The sequence below is a fragment of the Calcarisporiella thermophila genome (assembly GCF_041956535.1).
Source record: "Calcarisporiella thermophila strain CBS 279.70 unplaced genomic scaffold VTP21scaffold_13, whole genome shotgun sequence".
Classification (NCBI taxonomy): domain Eukaryota; kingdom Fungi; phylum Calcarisporiellomycota; class Calcarisporiellomycetes; order Calcarisporiellales; family Calcarisporiellaceae; genus Calcarisporiella; species Calcarisporiella thermophila.
Window position 1 is genome coordinate 27,785 of NW_027192203.1, and position 18,559 is coordinate 46,343.

Sequence of the window (18,559 nt, forward strand, 5' to 3'; positions counted from 1 at the left end):
CGAAGCTAGAATCATGTCATTGCTCGATGACTTCATCGAACAGTCGCAAGCCCAATCAACACAGTATAGATCCACTATTGAAGAGGACAACTATCTCGAAAATGGAGGATTCGCCTCATCTGATCCTATAATGGTGATTTTCCTTGATGCCTAGCTTTTCCTTTTGCGCGTGTTCGTCCCGCTCTTGCTAACCATTCTCTCCCAAAAAATATATGCGATAGCTTGAGACTGGATATGTGAGCACCGGATTTACAGTAGATGAAGACAGAGTGTTTGCGCTCGATCGCGTGCAGTTTCAGTTCCCCTCTCCTCTTGCCACCATGGCCGTTTCGAACAATAAGATGATAATGGCACTCGAGTCATTTCATATACTGCGCATAGATCTGAATCAAGCTCATGAGGTTGAAGGTACACGCATGACCTTTTCCCACATTTAGAGAGTATTCTATTGAACTTTTGATTACTGCGCATGAAGACATTGAGCTGCCCAGAAAGCCATCGGACGGGAAAATACGCAGGATATTCTTTGATCCAACTGGACGACACCTCATCATCTCAACCGACACCGGAGAAAATTTTTACTTGTATGAAAAGTGGAAAAAGGCAAAACCTCTCGCGCGGTTAAAAGTAGCTATTATTCTATTTTCCTCATGAGCCACGGCACTTATCCACGTCCATTTTACGTCCATCTAGGGGATTGTGATCAACTGCGTTGCCTGGAACAAGGCACGGGGCCGAGGCACTGAAGCTTCGACTCATGAAATCCTCATTGGATCAACTCAGGGTCATATATATGAGACAGAGATCGAGCCAACGGACGAATTTTTCAAACGTGAGGATAAGTATGTAAAGCAGGTGTATGTCATGCCAGAAAGTGATCCGATTACTGGGCTCCATTTTGAGCAATTTCCGGTTGAATCGCGGAAGTACCTGGTGATTGCCACCACAGCAACACGTATATACCAGTTTATAGGAATAGTAGGCTCCTCAACAGAGGGGGGAGCCATTTTTGAGAATTTATTTGCTCAGCACGACATTAATCCTGGTATTGGATACTATTGAAATTTTCATATGATACCTCTGCTCACCCTGATTACTTTCGCGAACAAAACACAGGGTTCCAAGAGCTGCCGGGAGATTTATCGCATAGTGAATTGCACTTCTTCAATGAATATCAGGATATCCAATATCAGGGAGTAGCCAAAAATTTCGCTTGGTTAACTGGTATTTGATATGCTAAGTTAAGTGGTTGAAATGATGCATGTGATTGATCCCTGAAACTATAGGTCCCGGGATTTACCATGGTGATTTAGTGTTTGGCTCCCAGAGTGCCGGGGATAGTGTCATCGACAATGCACAGCTATTGCCGTAAGTCGAATCGTTGTCTGCATTCAGGTATGTCTATGGACGGCTTCATTGATGATAATATTAGGTATCCCGGAACGAGCCAAGACGAATTTTCCACCGACCCATCGTATGCGGCCGATGGACCCCTCTCTCTCGCGCTGACCAAATTCCATTTCATCCTCCTCTACAAAGATCGGGTGCGGGCCATATGTCGATTGAATGATCAGCTTACCTACGAAGAACTCATTCCCCTGGTAGTATAGAAATGGGTACGGATGGAGATGGCGGAGTATAATTGTATTGATGACGGTGTTTGTTTTAGGACCCCGGGCACCATGTAAAGCATATGACGGTGGATACTGCCAAAAATACATTCTGGATATACACCAACGCTTCCATCTATGAGCTGATCGTGTCCAAAGAGGACCGAGATGTTTGGAAGATATATCTGCAAATGAAGCAATATGATATGGCGCGAGAATACTGCAAAGTAGGCCCTTCCGTTTCACTCTCATTGCTTGATGCTTTACGTTGATATGTGTCTCTCCACTAGAATGCGGCACAGATGGATATCGTCGTCACCACAAGAGCAAATGATTATTTCTCCCAAGGGCGCTATCTTCTCTCTGCCGACTACTATGCTCAATCCACCGTTGCGTTTGAGGAGGTCGCACTCAAGTTCGTCGAACGTCATGAGATGGACCCCCTCCGAATGTTCCTACTTAAGAAGCTCGAGAGGTTAAAGAAGGAAGATCGCCTTCAGAAGACTCTCCTTGCGACTTGGCTTGTCGAGATCTACATGAACAAGATGAATCTACTTGAAGACTTGGTCAATGTCGGAGACGGCGTGGTTGAAAATTTCAAAGCTGAACAGGAGGTACTCGAAGATGAATTCAAAAGCTTTTTGCAAACTTACAAGGTAAGTCCCCACTCAAATTCTCTACTCTCCGTGCCATTTTGCAACCGAAGCCTCATTACCTCTTGTGGGGTGTATAAAAGTCGAATCTGGATCGGAAAACCACTTACAAGCTGATCGGGGGTCACGGACGAACTGCACAATTGCTGTTTTACGCCTCCCTGATCGGGGACTATGACAAAGTCATCTCCCATTACGTCCAAGTGAGCGACTATGAGAAAGCATTAGAGATCCTGAGTAAACATGTGAGTATTCGATCCGATATCGGGTAGCCTTGCTGTTTCCATCCTGAATCTAATGGGTGTCTTTACACTGCCGCAGGGGACCACCGATTTGCACTATAAATTCGCGCCCGTTCTTATGGAAAAGGTGCCCTATGACACAGTGAGCGTCTGGATGCGTACCCCGAATCTCAATCCCCGCCATTTGATCCCCGCCCTCCTCAAGTACGATCACTCGCAGCACCCAGACCTCGATGCCAACCAAGCCATCCGATACCTTTCCTACGTCGTCACCCACCAAAACAACACCGACCCCGTGGTGCACAACTTTTTGGTCACACTGTATGCAACGCAGCCGTCAAGCGACGAGAGCGGTCTGCTGCAGTATCTTGCGCAGGAAGGACGCGAGGGGAAGTACGAGCTCGACTATGCGCTTCGCGTGTGCAGCCAGCACGGGAGAATCCAAAGCTGCATCCGGATCTATGGCCAGATGGGGCTCTACGAAGAGGCTGTGGAGCTTGCGCTTAAATGCCATGACCTGGAGCTGGCGAGAATCAACGCGGATAAGCCCGAAGACGACCCGTCCCTTCGAAAGAAGCTGTGGCTGCAAATCGCAAGACATGTGATTGAGGAGAAGAAGAACGTGAAGGAGTAAGTAGTTGAGCTGGGGTGGAAGGAGCTGTATCCAAGGGTGTCTCAGCGTCTTGGCATGGCCTTTTTTTAACCCCCTCCCCCTCTTTTCTGTCCATGTAGGGCCATGTCCGTGCTTAAACAGTGTGACCTTTTGACCATCGACGACATCCTCCCATTCTTCCCGGACTTTGTGGTCATCGATGATCTCAAAGGCGAGATCTGTGCCGCCCTCGAGGAGTACAACCAGCGCATCGAGGACCTCAAGGCCGAGATGGACGAGGCAACCAAGAGCGCGGAAAACATCCGCGTGGACATCCGCGAGCTACGCTCCCGGTTTGCCATCATTCACCCGGCGGAGAACTGCGTGATATGCTCGCTGCCCCTGCTAAGCCGCCAGTTCTACATCTTCCCGTGCCAGCACGCTTTCCACGCGGACTGCCTGGTCGGGCAGGTGAAGCGGCACCTGACGAGCCGGCAGGTGCGGAGGCTAGTGGAGTTGCAAGAGCAACTGGCTCGAGAGCTGCTGCCCAACCACAAGTCGTCCGCGTCCGGCGCCGAATCCCACTACCGCCGGCTTGCCTCGGTGACGACGGGTGCGGTTGGGGGGCTCAAGAACATGATATTCCCGGAGCAGTCGGCGGGGGGCGGGGAGGACGATGCCGGGGTGGCCGTGGTGTCTCGAATGGATCAGCTCAAGGAGGAGATCGACGATGTGGTCGCGGGGGAATGCCTTCTGTGCGGGGAGGTGATGATTCGGAGTATCGATCAGCCATTCATCGCGGAGGAGGAACGCGAGCTGGTTGCCTCCTGGGTCATCTAGCCGGAGTCCTCCTTTTCCTTGGATTGGTTTCAAGTGAAATCGTTTTATCCTGAATGGCTTGGCCTCTCATCCATTTCGCCTATTGTAGAATCTGGTCGTTTCTGTTTTGTTTTTCGCAGTCTTGGTGCCTTTAATTTCTCTACCACCTGCTCGCCTGTTTCTCCACTTCACCCTTCCCCTTCCTCCCTCTCCTCCCTCACCTTCTCCTCCTCCTCCTCCTCCTCCTCCTCCTCCTCCTCCTCCTCTCCCCTTGACTCTTCAATACACTTTTGAAAAGCCCATACTCCGTGCCCTAACCCGTCCTCTATCACCGATGAAGACATGGCGAATGGCCGGTGGGCGCATTTTCCCCCGTTGGCCAGCGCTGCAGCCCTGGAATGCTCACCCACGGGCTCTTGGCCCTGGGGGAGGGCGAGAGAGCAAGGGAAATCGAATCCCCGAGGGGAACAGGCCGGGAAAGGCAACCATCATGCCCCCAAACAGCGCTTCCGGGCGTGTAACCCGAAAGTGATAAATGCATTTGCCCTGTAGGAGATGGTCTGAGAGCATCAGAGCAATAGAGACTAAACAAATATTTGTCTGAAACCCTCGCTTTCCCATCCCAAAGCCCTTCGCATGTTGGCTCTCTCTTCGGAGCTTGGTTGCCTCCCAAACCTCCACGAATACCAGGCCTCGCGCCCAGCTTATTGGATCAAAACATAAAACTCAAAAAATTAAACTTGCTCTGCCACTCTGTGTCCCCGACCGCCTCTCCTCTCGCGCCTTCCGCTAATGAAATAAATAAAACCGGTATTTTTGCTCTCCCCGCCTTTCTCCCTGTTGTGTGTCTACTATTCCCGTTCTCATCCCGGTTCCCAGCATTCCCCCCCCCCCCCTCGCCACTTACCCCTAATGCTCCTCTCTAGAAAGACTGCAGGCCAGTACTCCACTCCTCCACAAGGATCCTCCGAGGCCTTGGATCGATTCGTTGATGAGCTGTGCGCTTGCTACGACTTCCCCCAGGAGCCGTCCTCCCCGCCACTGTCGGAGCATCTCCCCACAAGCAAGCCGCGGGATGGCCGACGATTGACCAAAGGCAAGCTTGGCACCCTCCTCAGGAGGAGACAGCGCAGCTCCCCGCCGCCGCCCGAGCCTTCATTACACTCGGCCCCCGCATCGCCACAAAGGCCATTGTTCGGCAGGCGACCGACTTCCCTAGAGGTAAGCCTCATCTCCATCCCCCCTCCCCCCTATCCCGTACATCGGCATGCTAACTTCTCCCCTGCCGCTAGCCGTCCAGCTCATCCCATCCGAGCAAAGTCTCCTCGCTCATACGGGCACGCTCCACGTCCACCTCCGTCTCCACGTCCCCCTCGCCGTCGGCCCCGCTGAAGCTTTTCAACCAGCAGGGCTTCAAGCCGATGGACATCTTCCGAGAATGCCCGTATGAGGAGCTACCGCCCACAGTGCGCAGAAAGTGCTTTTCGGATTTGGAGCGGATCCACATCGAGCGGCGCAATAGCGCCCCCAGCGTGGAGACGAAAGGGCAGCCGGAAAGAATGCAGCGGCGAGGCAGCGAGGGGAAGGGGAGCGAAAACGAGGACAACGGTGGGCTGCAGGCGGTCTACTACACGAGCCCCGGGATTCGGAAACAGCTGCGGCTCTACTTCTCCAAGTCCAAGTTTGACGAGGTGCTTGAGGTGGGCTTCCCCTCCTCGCACGGGCCGGGCGGCCGGGTGGAAACCCTGCGCCTGACCCTGACTCCCTCGCATGCCCGCGCCAGCGACTCGGAAATCTATGGGGCCGAGCCTAGCATCTCTGCCGCCTCGGTCATGGTGGGGCAGGATGCCTTTTTCAGCGAGGAGGAAGAGGTGGTGGAGAAGGAGGAGGAGGAGGAGGGAGAGGAGGAGGTGTTGGGCGAGCTGCAGGCCGCGGAGAGCGATGAATTCTTGTGGGACAAGCTGCTCGATGAGATGTGGAGCGAGAAGAAAGGCGGAGGGGTGGGCTGTTAATCCGACCCCTCTCGGGCCATTTCTCCACCCCTATACCTCGGGCCGCCGCCTTACCTTCCTCCCCTAACCCTCTCTCTCCACCCCTCCATTCCGCTGCCAAGTGTTCTTGATGTGTTTTTATTGCATTTTTATTGTATTGTCGCTATATATATTTGTGATTATGTATTAATATCTCTTTTAATATACACTCAGCCTATTCGTGTTTTCCCCCCCCTTCCCTACCCTCTGAGGATGCTTTTTGTTATGTTGACCCTATCCTCATTTTCATCCCCATCCATCCTCATTCCCTATTCTTGGAATTCAATAAACAGAGTCTACCCATAGTTCCATACGCGACTTCCGCTCATTGCTGAGCCTCTTTGACTCTTGCCCGGGCCTCCGAGTTTGCGGGGTTGGTCCGGATGCACTCGCCAACGGTTCTTTTTTTCTTTTCTTGTTTTCAGCCACGAAAGGCTCCCTCGACCGCGCACCGACAACGCTAAAACAAAGGAGGACTTGTGCCTCCAGCCAGCCACGAGCACAACGAGTCTTTGTCATCCCTGGCTCAGTCTATCCATCTTCTGCTCCATTCCCCCTTGGAACCCCAAGCCTTTTGTGCACAAGAGAGAGAGGGGGGCCGCAAAGGCACAAACCCTCACTCTTTCTCCATTCCCAGGCTTTATGCGAGGGCCAATGACGGCCAAAGGCATTCTATAGCCTTGAGACCAAATCTGACTCGGAGAGGGAAAGAATGAGAAACAGTGCCGAGGAAACGGCTGATCGCGGAGCACGAAGCATATTTAATGAGTATCAACGGTCCCCCCTTAATCGGGCAAATGAATTTCATTAAAGGGGAGGGCCTCCCCCTTTCTCCTGCTTTCCCATGCACACATCAATTTCTTGTGCAGCATTCCCATGTCTATTTTAGGGGCAGCCACAAGATAACGCAATTCCTCGACCAGCTTTCTCGAAGATTCCGAGTCCTCTCTTCAGGCAAGAGAGCAGCGACGAACGTCGCTGAAGAGGGCCAGCAGCCTAGTCAAGGAGGACGTGGCGAAATGCAGCCCTGCATCGTTCCCATCCTGACTTGATCAAAACCCCCGCGGCTATCTCCATTTCAAATAGGGAGAGGAGCAAGCGCAATCGCAGTCCTATTCTATTAAGGCTGAATTAATTTGAAACCATCGGCATGCTTATCTATGATAGTGGAGCCCCCTAACTTATCAGGCGTTGTCTTAACCTTTTGTCTTGATATGTCGAATATGGACAGATGGGGGGAGGAAGAGCAAGGGAAAACAGCATGCATCCACTCAGGCTGCGTCCGCCATGGACAACGCAACTCAGTGATCAGAAACGGAGGCGCACTTGATCAAGTGGGCGAGGCCGGATGAGGAGATGGGCTTCATCAAGGTGCATAGGAGGTGCATGTGGGTTTGGCGGCGGATGGGGACAAGGGATGCCTTCATCGCTCTGAAAGGCAATCAAGGAATGGGAATCCGCATCGAGAACCTAATGCAGCCAAATTGCGAGTCATGCGCTGCCTGCCAATTCCGGCCCAGCCCGCCTTAGAGTTCAAGTATGCTCCAGACACAAATATTGCCCCAAGCCTCCCGTACGAGGGCTCATAACCTATTTTTAAATTTTGTTTCCAATTTCTACGGCCTGTTTTTTCTGTCCTTCTTTTCTACACCGTTTCTTTGCAACTGAGCTGGCTTCAGTTATAGCTTTGACAAGAGAGGTCTGGCACTTTTCTTTCTACTCTACACTCCCCCTTATCCAGCATTCATACCATTCGATCCCGCTATCGTCTCTTTTTTTACTTGATTTGCTGAATTTTTCACCTATCTACCCTTTACTTTCCTTACAAGATTGATTGTATTGTGTGTGTGTCCTCCCCTCCCCTCTTCTTTCTTCTACCTAATGGAACACGAAGACCATCGCACTGTGATCGTACTTAGTGGGCTAGGTATGTGGAATGGCCAGATAGAATAGGGGGTGGCCAGGCTTGTTTTTTGTTTTACTCATCGATCCATCCGTTTATTTAGAAAACAATCCGATGTTAGATCCATTATTCTCCTTTGATGCGGTCAAAGCCCGACCGCACCTTTCCGCGCACTGTGAAGAGGACGGTAGCGACTCCCAAATGGAGAGTCTCTTCTCTTCGCCCTCTGTCTCGACCCTCCCCTCTGCCGACGAGCATGAGGACGAGGAGGAGGATCGCGAAGAGGTCAACGAGGTCTCCGCTACTAAGCAAGCAGAAAGCAAGGAGGAAAAGGAAGAGGAGACTATGCACGAGGACGTGGGGGTCAAGGTGCGTGATTTTGCCTTTCCCACCTGGGATCCCAGGCACTGGGGGGCCACCTGGAGTAAAGCCGATGACAAGCTGAATACAGGCTATGATGCCGAAGTCGACGCAGATGAAGAGGAAGAGGATGAGGATGAGGAATACTGTGGAAAATACGCCCGCGCGCTCTACGATTTCACTGCCGAGGATCCACGCGAGCAGCTCTCCTTCCGTCAGGGAGACCGGCTGTGGCTCCAGTATCGCGAGCGGGCGGGCTGGTTCGTCGCGGACCTAGAGCTGGAAAATGGCGGGCTGGAGACAGGACTGGCTCCCGAAGCCTACCTGGAGATAGAAGACTGAGAGACCTATAGACTCTAGATTGCTTCTCAAGGGGTTTTTTCTTATGGGGCGAAGGCGTAGATGTATTTTTTTTTTTCCTGTGCATGCGTGTTGTTGTGTTGAAGCTGTATTTTATAATATTCTAGCTTCCTTCTCGCTAGGGCTAGGAAATAATTGTTCTTTTTTATAATAGTGATATTAGTACCCCTCCACCACTTGCTAATAGGGATGGTGGAGGATGAATGGCTCTTTTTTTTTTCATCTATAGTCCTTTAATCTCTTTTCTGTCTTCTAGTCCTCTCTCAGTTCTACATTTTTCACTTCTATATCTTCCATTGAACCTGGCTATTACCCGCTTTCTCTTTTAATTCCCTAATGATCTCACCCCCCAGATAATGATCGTATTAAATAAAGATATATTGGTCAGATTAAACAAATAGGAGGGAAGTAGACATCAACGAAATGGCTAGTCACAAATAAACTCGATTCTAAGGAGAGAGGATTCTCGAGCTGAAATAAGTAATGCCATGGCGGTGGAAGAGGGCAGATCCAAGAAAAGACAAAAACAGGCCCATGTCGACCCTGATGCTTCCACTTGCAACCCTGAGGCTCTTGCTGTGGACGAAGGCGATTCTGGAGTGGTGAACAATGCAAGTCCCACTCAAGAATATGATAGAGATCCATCGGGATCGGAAGCGGTAGAAATGGCCATTAATGGAGGAGAAAAAATGAAAGGAAATTGGTATGATGTGGGTGAAAAAGCGGGAGCAGAAGGAGTAATGGAGGTGCATATAGAAGGAGAGTTGCAACAACAGCCCCAACTAACGGAGGACGGAGACGAGGACGAGGAGGACAGCGCAACCGTGGAAGAAGATAGTGACGAAGTAGAAGAAGAAATGGAAGACGAGAATCCGGTGTATGAAGGAGAATGCCATAGCTCTACTCATTTGCCCCATGGCCATGGTAAATTAATCTATAGAAGCGCGGTTTTTGAAGGCGAATTCCAAAATGGAGAAAAGTAATTTTAATCTTGGCCGTTTCCTTCTATTTCCTTCTAATCCACGGTTTCTGGGTAGGGAGGGAAAAGGAATATACAAATTCAAGGATGGTAGTACGCTCTCCGGCATATTCACTCGGGACTCACTTTCTGGGTTTGGCGTGTATACCTTCCCGGATGGACGTCGCCTCGAGGCCCACTATGTAAAGGGAGACCTCACGGGCCCCTGTAAAGAGTTTGATGCGAAGGGCCAGCTTCTCTCGGAGGGAGAATATGCTGACGGACGACGCGTGGGCACTTGGCTACTGTGCTTTGAAGACGGCGGAACACTGCGAGGCGAGATGGGGGATGAAGGAATAAGTGGCTCGGCTGTGTATACGTATCCCGACGGCAGCGAGCTAAGAGGAGAGTGGAGAAACGGGGAGATGATGGAGGCAAACTATTACGTAGACGATGCGCTTTTTACAGGTAAGACCGAATCCCCATCGTTGACTAGCCATCTCGCAGCCAACTTTCCCCCATATCTAGACGCGAAATACTCCTTCGATCCCTCCACCTCGGCCTCCATCTCCTCGTCCCCCTTGCTCCCGGACCCCTATGAGCAGCGATGCGTCTACGTGGCGCCGGCGACGGAGCCTTCTGCTGGCGAAGGCTTGTTCGCGCGCAAGGCGCTCCGCGCCAACGTAAGTAGGATCCGTCGAAAGTGCAAAGTGTTTCCCATCTCACCCTGCCGTGGATACGACAGACCGTGGTCGCCTTCTACAACGGCATTCGGCTGACACACAAGGAGGTGGACGCCAGGGACTGGTCGCTCAACAGCAACACCATTTCGCTCGACGACAGCGTGGTGCTGGATGTTCCGGCGGAATACACCAGCACCAGGCGCTATGCGGCGTCGCTAGGGCACAAGGCAAACCACACGTTTGAGGCCCCCAACGCGCGGTACGACGTGTGCGACCACCCGCGGTTTGGAAGCATCAAGTGCATCCGAACCACGCGCGAGGTGCAGGCGCATGAGGAGATCGTGGTGGACTACGACTACAACGAGAGGGACGCGGAGGGCGAGCTGATTGCGCCGGGCTGGTTCTTGGCCGAGCAGAGGCGGCGAGAGGGCAGGGCGTGAGATAGCGATCCCTTATCGGCCTCACACCATGCCAGGCTTGTATTGCGGGAGGCTGGCTTTTAATTTCGCGAAGAGCTATCTAGCTTTCCTGAGCTTATCAATAACGTTAATGAGCTGAATAAGCTCGAAGTTGGGACTGCTGTTCCCCCCCTTGTTTCGATTAATAATGCAGTTTCCTCACCATTGTTATCGAGCTCGATGCACGCCTGGGCTCATCTGGCCTTTGCCGCACGTCACTTAAATGCGGCTTTATTTGGGGTTGGCAAGGGACGCTGGCGGTTGCAAAGTGGCCCTTGCTCGTGAGTAAGAGTGTGCAAGGATGAAGAGGGGACTATAAATAAACGGACTGGCCAATGGCGGCCGCCGCTTCGGGCCCGTTTTTCCCGTTAAGTCAATCGAGAACAAATCGAAGCAAATCTTCCAATTGCTTGCAAACCGAGTGATAAGCAATGGAAATCGGCGGCACAAACGTCAAAATGATGCGATATTCCGAACTCCGGCTGGCCTTCGAGCCAAGATGGCCGGCCGATAACCGTGCTTTTGCAGCGGGCCTTGCCAGGTTTCACCTGCCGTGCTGATAACCGCGGCTGAGTGATAGTCCCTGGCGATAAGAGTTTTGTGGGGAAATGCTATTTCGTTTCCCCTCTATCGATGGCGCTCTGATTGGTGAAACTCTGAATCGCTTGATTATCGTCGGAATATTTTTTGGGCTGCCCAAGTATAAATACATGGCCGCTTTCCCGCCCCCCGATCATGCTGCTGATGAATCACTGAATTAATTCCTGTCATCCCCATCCCTTAATTATCCCGATCTGCCCAAGCAGCGTGTGGGGGAGTCTTTCCTTAATTCCTTTAGTTGCTCGATCTTCTCCCAGCTCCCCCCCTCTCCCCCATTAGCGGTGATTCCTAAACAGCGGGAGCTTCTCTCTGCCTCATTAACCTTAGCCTGTCATCCCCATCATGCCCTACTGCGCCGTCCCTCCCCAGTATAGCTCCATTCGTAGTCTCCCCCACCTCCCTGCTCAGCCCACCCTGCGTGATCTCTACCCAGCAAACGGGCAGCTCGCCCCGTCGTTTGCTCCTCTGGCCGACAAGGGGGAGAAGGTCCCGATCATGTTGAAAAGGGCCCAGAAGACCCAGAAGAGGGTGCGGTTTATGCCGGGCGAGGAGCTGGTACGGGTTCGATACTTCTTGAGGGAGGACGAGCCTCGCCGCTGCCAGAGCGATCGTTGCCCCGATGACCTCGAGAGCGAAAAGGTGGAAGCCCTCGACGATGCAGTGAGAGAGGAATTTTATCATGGCGCCTGCACTCTAAACAATCCTGTTGCGGTGCGCTCGGTGCGTATTCTCCCCGGCGGACTTGTGGAGGGCAGCGTCGAAGTGTGGAATCTGGCTTTTGAGAAGCGGGTCTATGTCCACTATTCCTCTGATAATTGGCACACGGTGCGTGAAATCGGCGCAACCCACCATTCGCACACGGGCCACACCGACCGCTTTACTTTCGTCATCCAGGGCCGCCAGATCAGGTTTGCAGTGCGCTACGAGGTAGCGGGACAAGTGTTTTGGGACAACCGCTCTGGGCTGGATTATACCGTGGATGCGCGGCCTCGGGCCCAGCCCCAGCGTTTCGCCGCCCCCGCCAAGCGGACCTTCCTCCTCCCCTCTCTCCACGCCTCCGACTCCACAGAGGCCCCGCGGGTTAAACGCTCCGTAAGCAAGTACGATCTCGAAGCCTCGCTCTCGATCGCTAAGCAGCAGGCCATGCCCCGCTCTGCCTCCCTCTCGGTCGTTACCCCATTTCCCCTGAACAAGCAGTTTAGCGGAAAAGAATACACCGAATTCGTGGACAAGTACTGCTTCTACCAGCCCACCCCTGCCATCGCCAGCGTATTCTAATCTAATGATGCATGAGCTCCCTTTTTTTTCTTCTTCGAGTGTACATATGATTTCTATTCATGGTTTGCTTGTTTTTTTTTTTCTAAAGACGCTTATTTCTGTTAATTTATCTTTCATCGAGTACTATTTGAATCCTACACCAACCTTGTATTTTCCAAAAAATGGGCTTCTTTTTGGCTCTGCTCTCTTTGCTGTTTTGTTTTTTTTTTATTTTGTTTTGATTATCTCTCAGCGCTCCATTTGTTGATTTCTATATTGTTTTTTTTTCGCTTTCTCTCTCCAAAATATTGAAGTATTAAAATGCATTCTCAAAGAGTACTCCTAGCCGTCCCCCCAAACAGCCATGAGTTTACCACTAGCTCAAAAAAATGGGGTGCTGTGTCGCCCTCTTCAAGGTTAAGTGTTCCCATCGGGGGTCAGTTTGCCACCGCTTCCCTCATTAGGTTTTTCCAGGCCCGGCTTCTATTTGTAAGTACCATGGTGAGTTCGACAAATGGGAGAACCCAAGCTTGATCAGGCATACTGCGTTTAAATTTTGAAGAATCATCGTTTCAGAACTCTCTGCAACAGCATTAATATTTCTATAAAAATACAATATATATTCAAGGATATATATTCTCGAAACCACTTTTACGCTTCTTTGATCTGCAATGAATTCGTTACAATTCATATACTAAATTTTGCATTATTTTATTCACTTTTATATTCATCATGTCGGCTCTCTCCACATCAATTCCTCGTTTTATTTCCCAGATTAGGTCTCGTTTCTTACTGTCCTCTTCGAAGTTGAGTCGAAAGCTGTATCATCTACCTCACAGCGTAATGCCTAGTTCGTATACTTTTTTTCATATTATCAACCTCTCCTATTTATTGTATACAAGGCTGAAGCGGGGGTAGCCAAACAAACAGACTCAACTCCCACTTTAGAAACAAAGCGAGCAGTTAAACGCAAGAAAGGTAATAATTATTTAGAAATTTTGAGTTTTGAACTTTTTGGCATTTCGTGGATTCTCGGTTTTATAGTGCCCAAAATTGTTTTGTAGAATCTTCTAGGATTGCAGCAAATAGAACGCTAAAAAGAAAGAGGAAGAGATAGAAGAAGAAGTTGACGAAGGGTATGATAGTGAGAGGTATATCCAGGTTCGGTATTTAGATGATTCGAAATCGAACATCTTTAAAAGATTTAAGACATTACATCCCAAATATAAAATGTCTAAATCTAAATTTTATTCACTTGTACCCAGCTACTTCAAAAAACCATCCAAATAAACAGATATGTGCAAGGTGTGTGTAGAGGGCAAGAAGAACCTTAACAGTTTGCGTCGTCTCCTGCGAAAAGTTCACCATGAATGCACTGGAAGACTTGGTAATTTGCGAGAAAGTGCTAAGCAGAGATGAGCGGGACCATATCGAGAGACTTGAAGGAAAAGTCGCAGTTTATGTCTCACACCAAAAGTTCGTTGAGGAGAGGAAGTTGATGTTTGAGGATGCCGCCAAATCTTAAAGGTGAACGAAAGGCTTCTCATATTCAATTTCAAGGAAAATCTTCACTTGGGAGGTGGGCCGGTCGAGACGTGGAAAGTGTTCTTTTCGAAGAAGCAGCGCTCTTGTCTGGGAACGGTATTGCTTTCTCCCGATGGGAAGAAAGAATACTTTGATTTCTTCTCGGATATCCTGAGTCATGACGTTAAGGATTGCCTTGAAGTGCTCTTTTCGAAACTTTCGCTTAGTGAAGTCGACACCCTTGAAATTTGGACAGACTGTGGCCCTCACTTCAGGTGCCAAGAGTTGACCCAGTATCTACTCAATGAATTTCCGTCCAAATACAGTAAAAAGGTGCGATGGAATTTTTTCGCGGAATACCATGGCAAGAGCTGGTTCAAGAGTCATTTTGGATTTCTTTCGCGCTGGTTCTCTTCAATTGAGTCCACGGTAAATACAAACTCTGTAATAGATTTAATATCTTTATTTGAAGACCGTTTGGAGTCGACCAAAAATGGCAGAGCACTAGAGGAATAACCTTCGATAGAGTTTTTCAATTATGAAAGGGCCCAAAGAGCGGAGACACTCAAGGTTTTGTCGATCAAAAACCTTTCTACAAGAATATGAGAAATTGAAATGTTTTCGATCGACAAAATCTTGAGTGTCTCCGGTCTTTGGGCCCTTTCATAATTGAAAAACTTTATCGAGAGTTGGGTCTCTGGTGCTCTGCCATTGTTGGTTGCTTCCAAGCAGTCTTCAAATGAAGTAATCAAGTCTTTAAAGAGTTTGTTCCTACCGTGGATTCAATTGAAGAGAACCAGCGCGAAAGAAGTCCAAAATGACTCTTGAACTAGCTCTTGCCATGGTATTCCGCGAAAAATTTCCATCGCACCTCTTTAATGTATTTGGACGGAAATTTGAGAAGATACTGGGCTATTTCCCAACCCCTGAAGTGTGGGCCGCAGTCCTTCCAAATTTCAAGGGTGTCGACTTCACTAAGAGAAATTTTCGAAAAAAGGTAATCCTTGACGCTAGGCAATCCTTGACATAAAGTGCATCATGGCTTAAAATATCCGAGAAGAACTTGTCAATCGAAAAGTTTTCGACCTTCTTCTCGTTGTCTATGACCCTTAGACAGTGAACATATTTTATTCGGTTAACCGCATATTCTTAAAAGACTTTGCTGCGCCAGAGTTTTCGATTTCTTAGCGGTTTTGATAGACGCGTGAATTTTACTAATCCAGCAAAACTGATTCGAAATTCCATATTAAAATATTCCATATAATAGTGGTAGCCATATTTTTTTTTTATCAATCTAGTGGTAGCCATATTGCTAAAGTTGCAGTATTTCGTGTAAAAATTTTACAATTTTGTGTAAATAATTAGATCCTGCCGATTCATCTAGAAATCATCTTGACCCAGTTTTGGAGGGCGCAAAAACAAATAATGGTCTAGTTATGAATTTTCCTGAATGGATAGAGATAAATCTTGGCCCAGATTCGTTAATACCGGACGCTGCAGTCGGTGAATTGGAACCTTCCTCCAAAAATAGCGTGAATCTCCTACATCTGCCTGTTATGAGCGAAATTGAGGATTTACTTGATATAGCTGAAAATCGCCAGATAAAAAATGCAATTAGAGGACCCGCTGGAACAGGTAAATCGTGTCTCATGCTTTATGCTGTTTTCCAAGCACGGAAAAGAGGTTGGTTGGTGATGTATATTCCTCAAGGTAATTTACCTTAATCAACGTCGAAATTGAATTAATTGCTGATTTTGCCTAGCCAAGCGTTTAATGGATAAAGAGCATACCATTAGCACCATTTGGGATATTTTTGATACTCAGTTGAGAATGTCAAAAAATCGATTGAAAGATGCAGCCGATGTTGATCGCGGAGCTAAAGGAGCATTTAAGTTACTTGAAAAATTTGAGCTCAATGAACCAACCACTGAGGAAGACTGTATATCACTCTTCCTACTCTATGTAAATTACCTTAGAAGAATTAGAAGGTAATCAAGAAAATATTTCGCACTTTTTGCGCACAAGTTCAATTTGTTGTACTCCTCTCTCCTTTGCCGTTCTTTATCTAGTATTCCAGTCCTAATCGCAATCGACCAGTGGAATGCCTTCATTGAAAAGGCTAGCAACAATATCTCCGATCATCCCATCGCAAGGCATTTTGGAAGCTTTTCTAATTTTTCAGTCAATTTAGGCCTTTACCTTGTTGCAGTCTCTTCATCGTTAATTAAGATGGGATTTCCGGATGTTGACGACCAGTTGTCAACATTTACTTCAAAACTTGGAGATCAAGAATTACATTTTCTTATCCAACATCTTCTTGAAATATACCAGATGGATTTTAGTAGACTCCTTGTTTCTATTTGGAATGTAACTAAATAATACCCCTAAATAGGTTTATATTTTACCAAGGTATAACTTTTGAATTATTTGAGCAAGTCAAGAAGGAAACGGGCAACATTGTCCGTAATGTTTGTAGATTATTTAGAATTTTTAGGTACTTTTATGTTTTTACATTGGCTAACACCAGCTAATTTTCCTTTGCAATCGACAGGCGAAGACAAAGAGGTCAAGGAAGTGAAACGGTAGCATCTGGTCTTATACCGGAAAAAGTACTTGAGACCCTTGATTTTGAATTGCGAGAGTACTATGCGGGTCGAATACAGAGTCTACTAGCTCGTCATGTCGACGATCTTACACGAATATCCGAATTACAATTCATAGCACGCATTATTGTAGGAGAAGTTGTCTCATTTAACCTTCGTGGTAAAAGGTTTGAGGCTGCCGGACTTATCAGCAATGACGGCACCATTGTTTGCCGTCAAGCTAGAGAGGCCATCTTATCTGTATTCAACGTACAAAGACGACAGCTTATCAGAGATTTGGTAAGAATATGGCTTTTTATATATTTATTTGACTTACAAAAATATTCGTACAGGCGTCATTCCCGCAAACTTCCTGGTATTCTCACGAAGTTGCCTTTTTTTCCGCCTTCCAGCCATATGGAAAATCGGCCATTCTACCTGTGAAGAGCCCAATGGGAAACCCTTTGCCAGAAGAGGTGGCACTAAAATTTCGTCGTGTACGGCAGCAAGAGCACACACCTAAGGTTGAAGTAGACATAGCTTGTAACAAACTAGAGTTGGGTGATCTTTTGATCCTCTCGATAGGGCACATAACCTTAGATTTTGTTGGGCTTACATTTGACGAATTACTGATTTTGGGCCAGATATCGCTTGAAAAATATGATGGTTTGAGGCATAATTTCTGGAATCTATTTGAGAAAAAAATCGGAGATCTCTCTATGGTCAATTTTTACAGAAGATGTGCTGGAAAGCCTTTATTAAATCAAGAGCAAAAGTCGCTTCCTCAAGATACAATTTACCTGTATATAACGACATCAACTAAATATGCCTCCAGGCGTTCAAAAGCGGCCAATGATCCCGTGCTTATAGTTGATGGCATGGTTTTAGCAAACATGTTTAGCTATCCTCGCGAGCTCATTCCAGATGATATTCAATCTTCTACTCATAAGCGACAACGACGAAATTAGTATGATTTAAATCTTAAATACAAAGCATGGTATACGAGGCAGAGAAAAGTAATGCATAATTGTAACCATTAATTTACCTGATTAAATGCTTGGATTATTTTACCAGTATCTCTAAATAGGTTTGCTTAAAGTGACCCCCCAAAACTTTGTTACACCTTTATAACTTGTATATTGAACTTGAAATATTCCTTCATAAACAACCTGAATATATGAAAGTTTCATACCATTGGAAATCTCACTCTCGCCGCTATTCTCCAGTATATAATGCCCTTTAATTACTTTCCTCTCGAAAAATATTAATTTTTCTCACTAAATTTCATTTTTATTAATCGAAAAATTCATGTTTTCTTTCTCCACAGACCCATTATATTAAATAGCCAAGATTTAGAATAAATAATGTACACACTGACTATAACTTCATATGGCAACCTTTAACTTTAATAACGCCTTGAATATGCTCTACCGCCGTATTGTTCAACTTGAAACAATCGTCCTTTGTGAACAACTCCCAAACGATATTTACTCTTTCACACTGATATCCCTGTCCCGTTTTCTTTTGGAATCTTCTCTTCAGTTATCTCTCGTAGCGGGACGAAACACTCGAGCATACCTCTTTTAAACGAATGGTAAAGAATTGAGCAATACTTAACAGTTGCCCTTTATAGGTGAGAGATTATGAAATATCCTTTAAATATATCTTTCAATTCTTCCGCGGAGCAATTTGCAAAAAAAAAAACTAAGTACTAAACTGTGGAACAAACCGAGGAATCTAAGTGGGAAATGATGTCATAGTGGATATAAAAGCAAGATATGAAAGATATATGAATTATATATAGCGGGTATAAAATTTTGATGATGAAAAGCTGAGAAATGCGGAAAGCTTTCGAGAGTTATTTGCTCTTATTTAAAGTTATTAATAGTTGCAGATGATTCTGATATTCTGCCTATTAAATTTTAAAT

At 47.6% G+C, this 18,559-nt stretch overlaps 9 protein-coding genes across 9 annotated transcripts; 7 read left to right on the plus strand and 2 right to left on the minus strand.

The window, feature by feature from the left end:
- Positions 1 to 13: 13 nt before the first annotated feature.
- Positions 14 to 3,937, plus strand: VTP21DRAFT_1909 (uncharacterized protein; the record flags this gene model as incomplete). The annotated part of the gene is made up of 12 exons (XM_069392046.1): positions 14 to 133; positions 222 to 408; positions 476 to 627; positions 694 to 1,045; positions 1,117 to 1,224; positions 1,287 to 1,368; positions 1,433 to 1,601; positions 1,670 to 1,837; positions 1,901 to 2,266; positions 2,347 to 2,508; positions 2,585 to 3,135; positions 3,238 to 3,937. The coding sequence occupies 12 exons, from the start codon at positions 14 to 16 to the stop codon at positions 3,935 to 3,937; spliced, it is 3,117 nt and encodes a 1,038-aa protein (XP_069250487.1).
- Positions 3,938 to 4,104: 167 nt separating this feature from the next.
- Positions 4,105 to 4,486, minus strand: VTP21DRAFT_1910 (uncharacterized protein; the record flags this gene model as incomplete). Its single annotated transcript, XM_069392048.1, has 2 exons — positions 4,105 to 4,338; positions 4,403 to 4,486. The coding sequence occupies 2 exons, from the start codon at positions 4,484 to 4,486 to the stop codon at positions 4,105 to 4,107; spliced, it is 318 nt and encodes a 105-aa protein (XP_069250488.1).
- Positions 4,487 to 4,828: 342 nt separating this feature from the next.
- On the plus strand, positions 4,829 to 5,928 carry VTP21DRAFT_1911 (uncharacterized protein; the record flags this gene model as incomplete). Its single annotated transcript, XM_069392049.1, has 2 exons — positions 4,829 to 5,137; positions 5,209 to 5,928. 2 exons carry the CDS (start codon positions 4,829 to 4,831, stop codon positions 5,926 to 5,928), a joined length of 1,029 nt encoding a protein of 342 aa, XP_069250489.1.
- Positions 5,929 to 7,827: 1,899 nt separating this feature from the next.
- On the plus strand, positions 7,828 to 8,551 carry VTP21DRAFT_1912 (uncharacterized protein; the record flags this gene model as incomplete). The annotated part of the gene is made up of 2 exons (XM_069392050.1): positions 7,828 to 7,873; positions 7,953 to 8,551. The coding sequence occupies 2 exons, from the start codon at positions 7,828 to 7,830 to the stop codon at positions 8,549 to 8,551; spliced, it is 645 nt and encodes a 214-aa protein (XP_069250490.1).
- Positions 8,552 to 8,592: 41 nt separating this feature from the next.
- On the minus strand, positions 8,593 to 8,866 carry VTP21DRAFT_1913 (uncharacterized protein; the record flags this gene model as incomplete). Its single annotated transcript, XM_069392051.1, has 2 exons — positions 8,593 to 8,778; positions 8,843 to 8,866. The coding sequence occupies 2 exons, from the start codon at positions 8,864 to 8,866 to the stop codon at positions 8,593 to 8,595; spliced, it is 210 nt and encodes a 69-aa protein (XP_069250491.1).
- Positions 8,867 to 9,057: 191 nt separating this feature from the next.
- VTP21DRAFT_1914 (uncharacterized protein) lies at positions 9,058 to 10,650 on the plus strand (the record flags this gene model as incomplete). The annotated part of the gene is made up of 4 exons (XM_069392052.1): positions 9,058 to 9,548; positions 9,607 to 9,995; positions 10,056 to 10,210; positions 10,273 to 10,650. 4 exons carry the CDS (start codon positions 9,058 to 9,060, stop codon positions 10,648 to 10,650), a joined length of 1,413 nt encoding a protein of 470 aa, XP_069250492.1.
- A 960-nt stretch (positions 10,651 to 11,610) lies between these two features.
- On the plus strand, positions 11,611 to 12,546 carry VTP21DRAFT_1915 (uncharacterized protein; the record flags this gene model as incomplete). The annotated part of the gene is made up of 1 exon (XM_069392053.1): positions 11,611 to 12,546. The coding sequence occupies one exon, from the start codon at positions 11,611 to 11,613 to the stop codon at positions 12,544 to 12,546; it is 936 nt and encodes a 311-aa protein (XP_069250493.1).
- A 46-nt stretch (positions 12,547 to 12,592) lies between these two features.
- Positions 12,593 to 12,793, plus strand: VTP21DRAFT_1916 (uncharacterized protein; the record flags this gene model as incomplete). The annotated part of the gene is made up of 1 exon (XM_069392054.1): positions 12,593 to 12,793. The coding sequence occupies one exon, from the start codon at positions 12,593 to 12,595 to the stop codon at positions 12,791 to 12,793; it is 201 nt and encodes a 66-aa protein (XP_069250494.1).
- Positions 12,794 to 13,891: 1,098 nt separating this feature from the next.
- VTP21DRAFT_1917 (mitochondrial 37S ribosomal mS29 domain-containing protein) lies at positions 13,892 to 17,599 on the plus strand (the record flags this gene model as incomplete). The annotated part of the gene is made up of 9 exons (XM_069392055.1): positions 13,892 to 13,912; positions 14,053 to 14,478; positions 14,982 to 15,046; positions 15,434 to 15,759; positions 15,812 to 16,037; positions 16,119 to 16,230; positions 16,442 to 16,458; positions 16,601 to 16,931; positions 16,985 to 17,599. The coding sequence occupies 9 exons, from the start codon at positions 13,892 to 13,894 to the stop codon at positions 17,597 to 17,599; spliced, it is 2,139 nt and encodes a 712-aa protein (XP_069250495.1).
- Between the last annotated feature and the right edge of the window lie 960 nt (positions 17,600 to 18,559).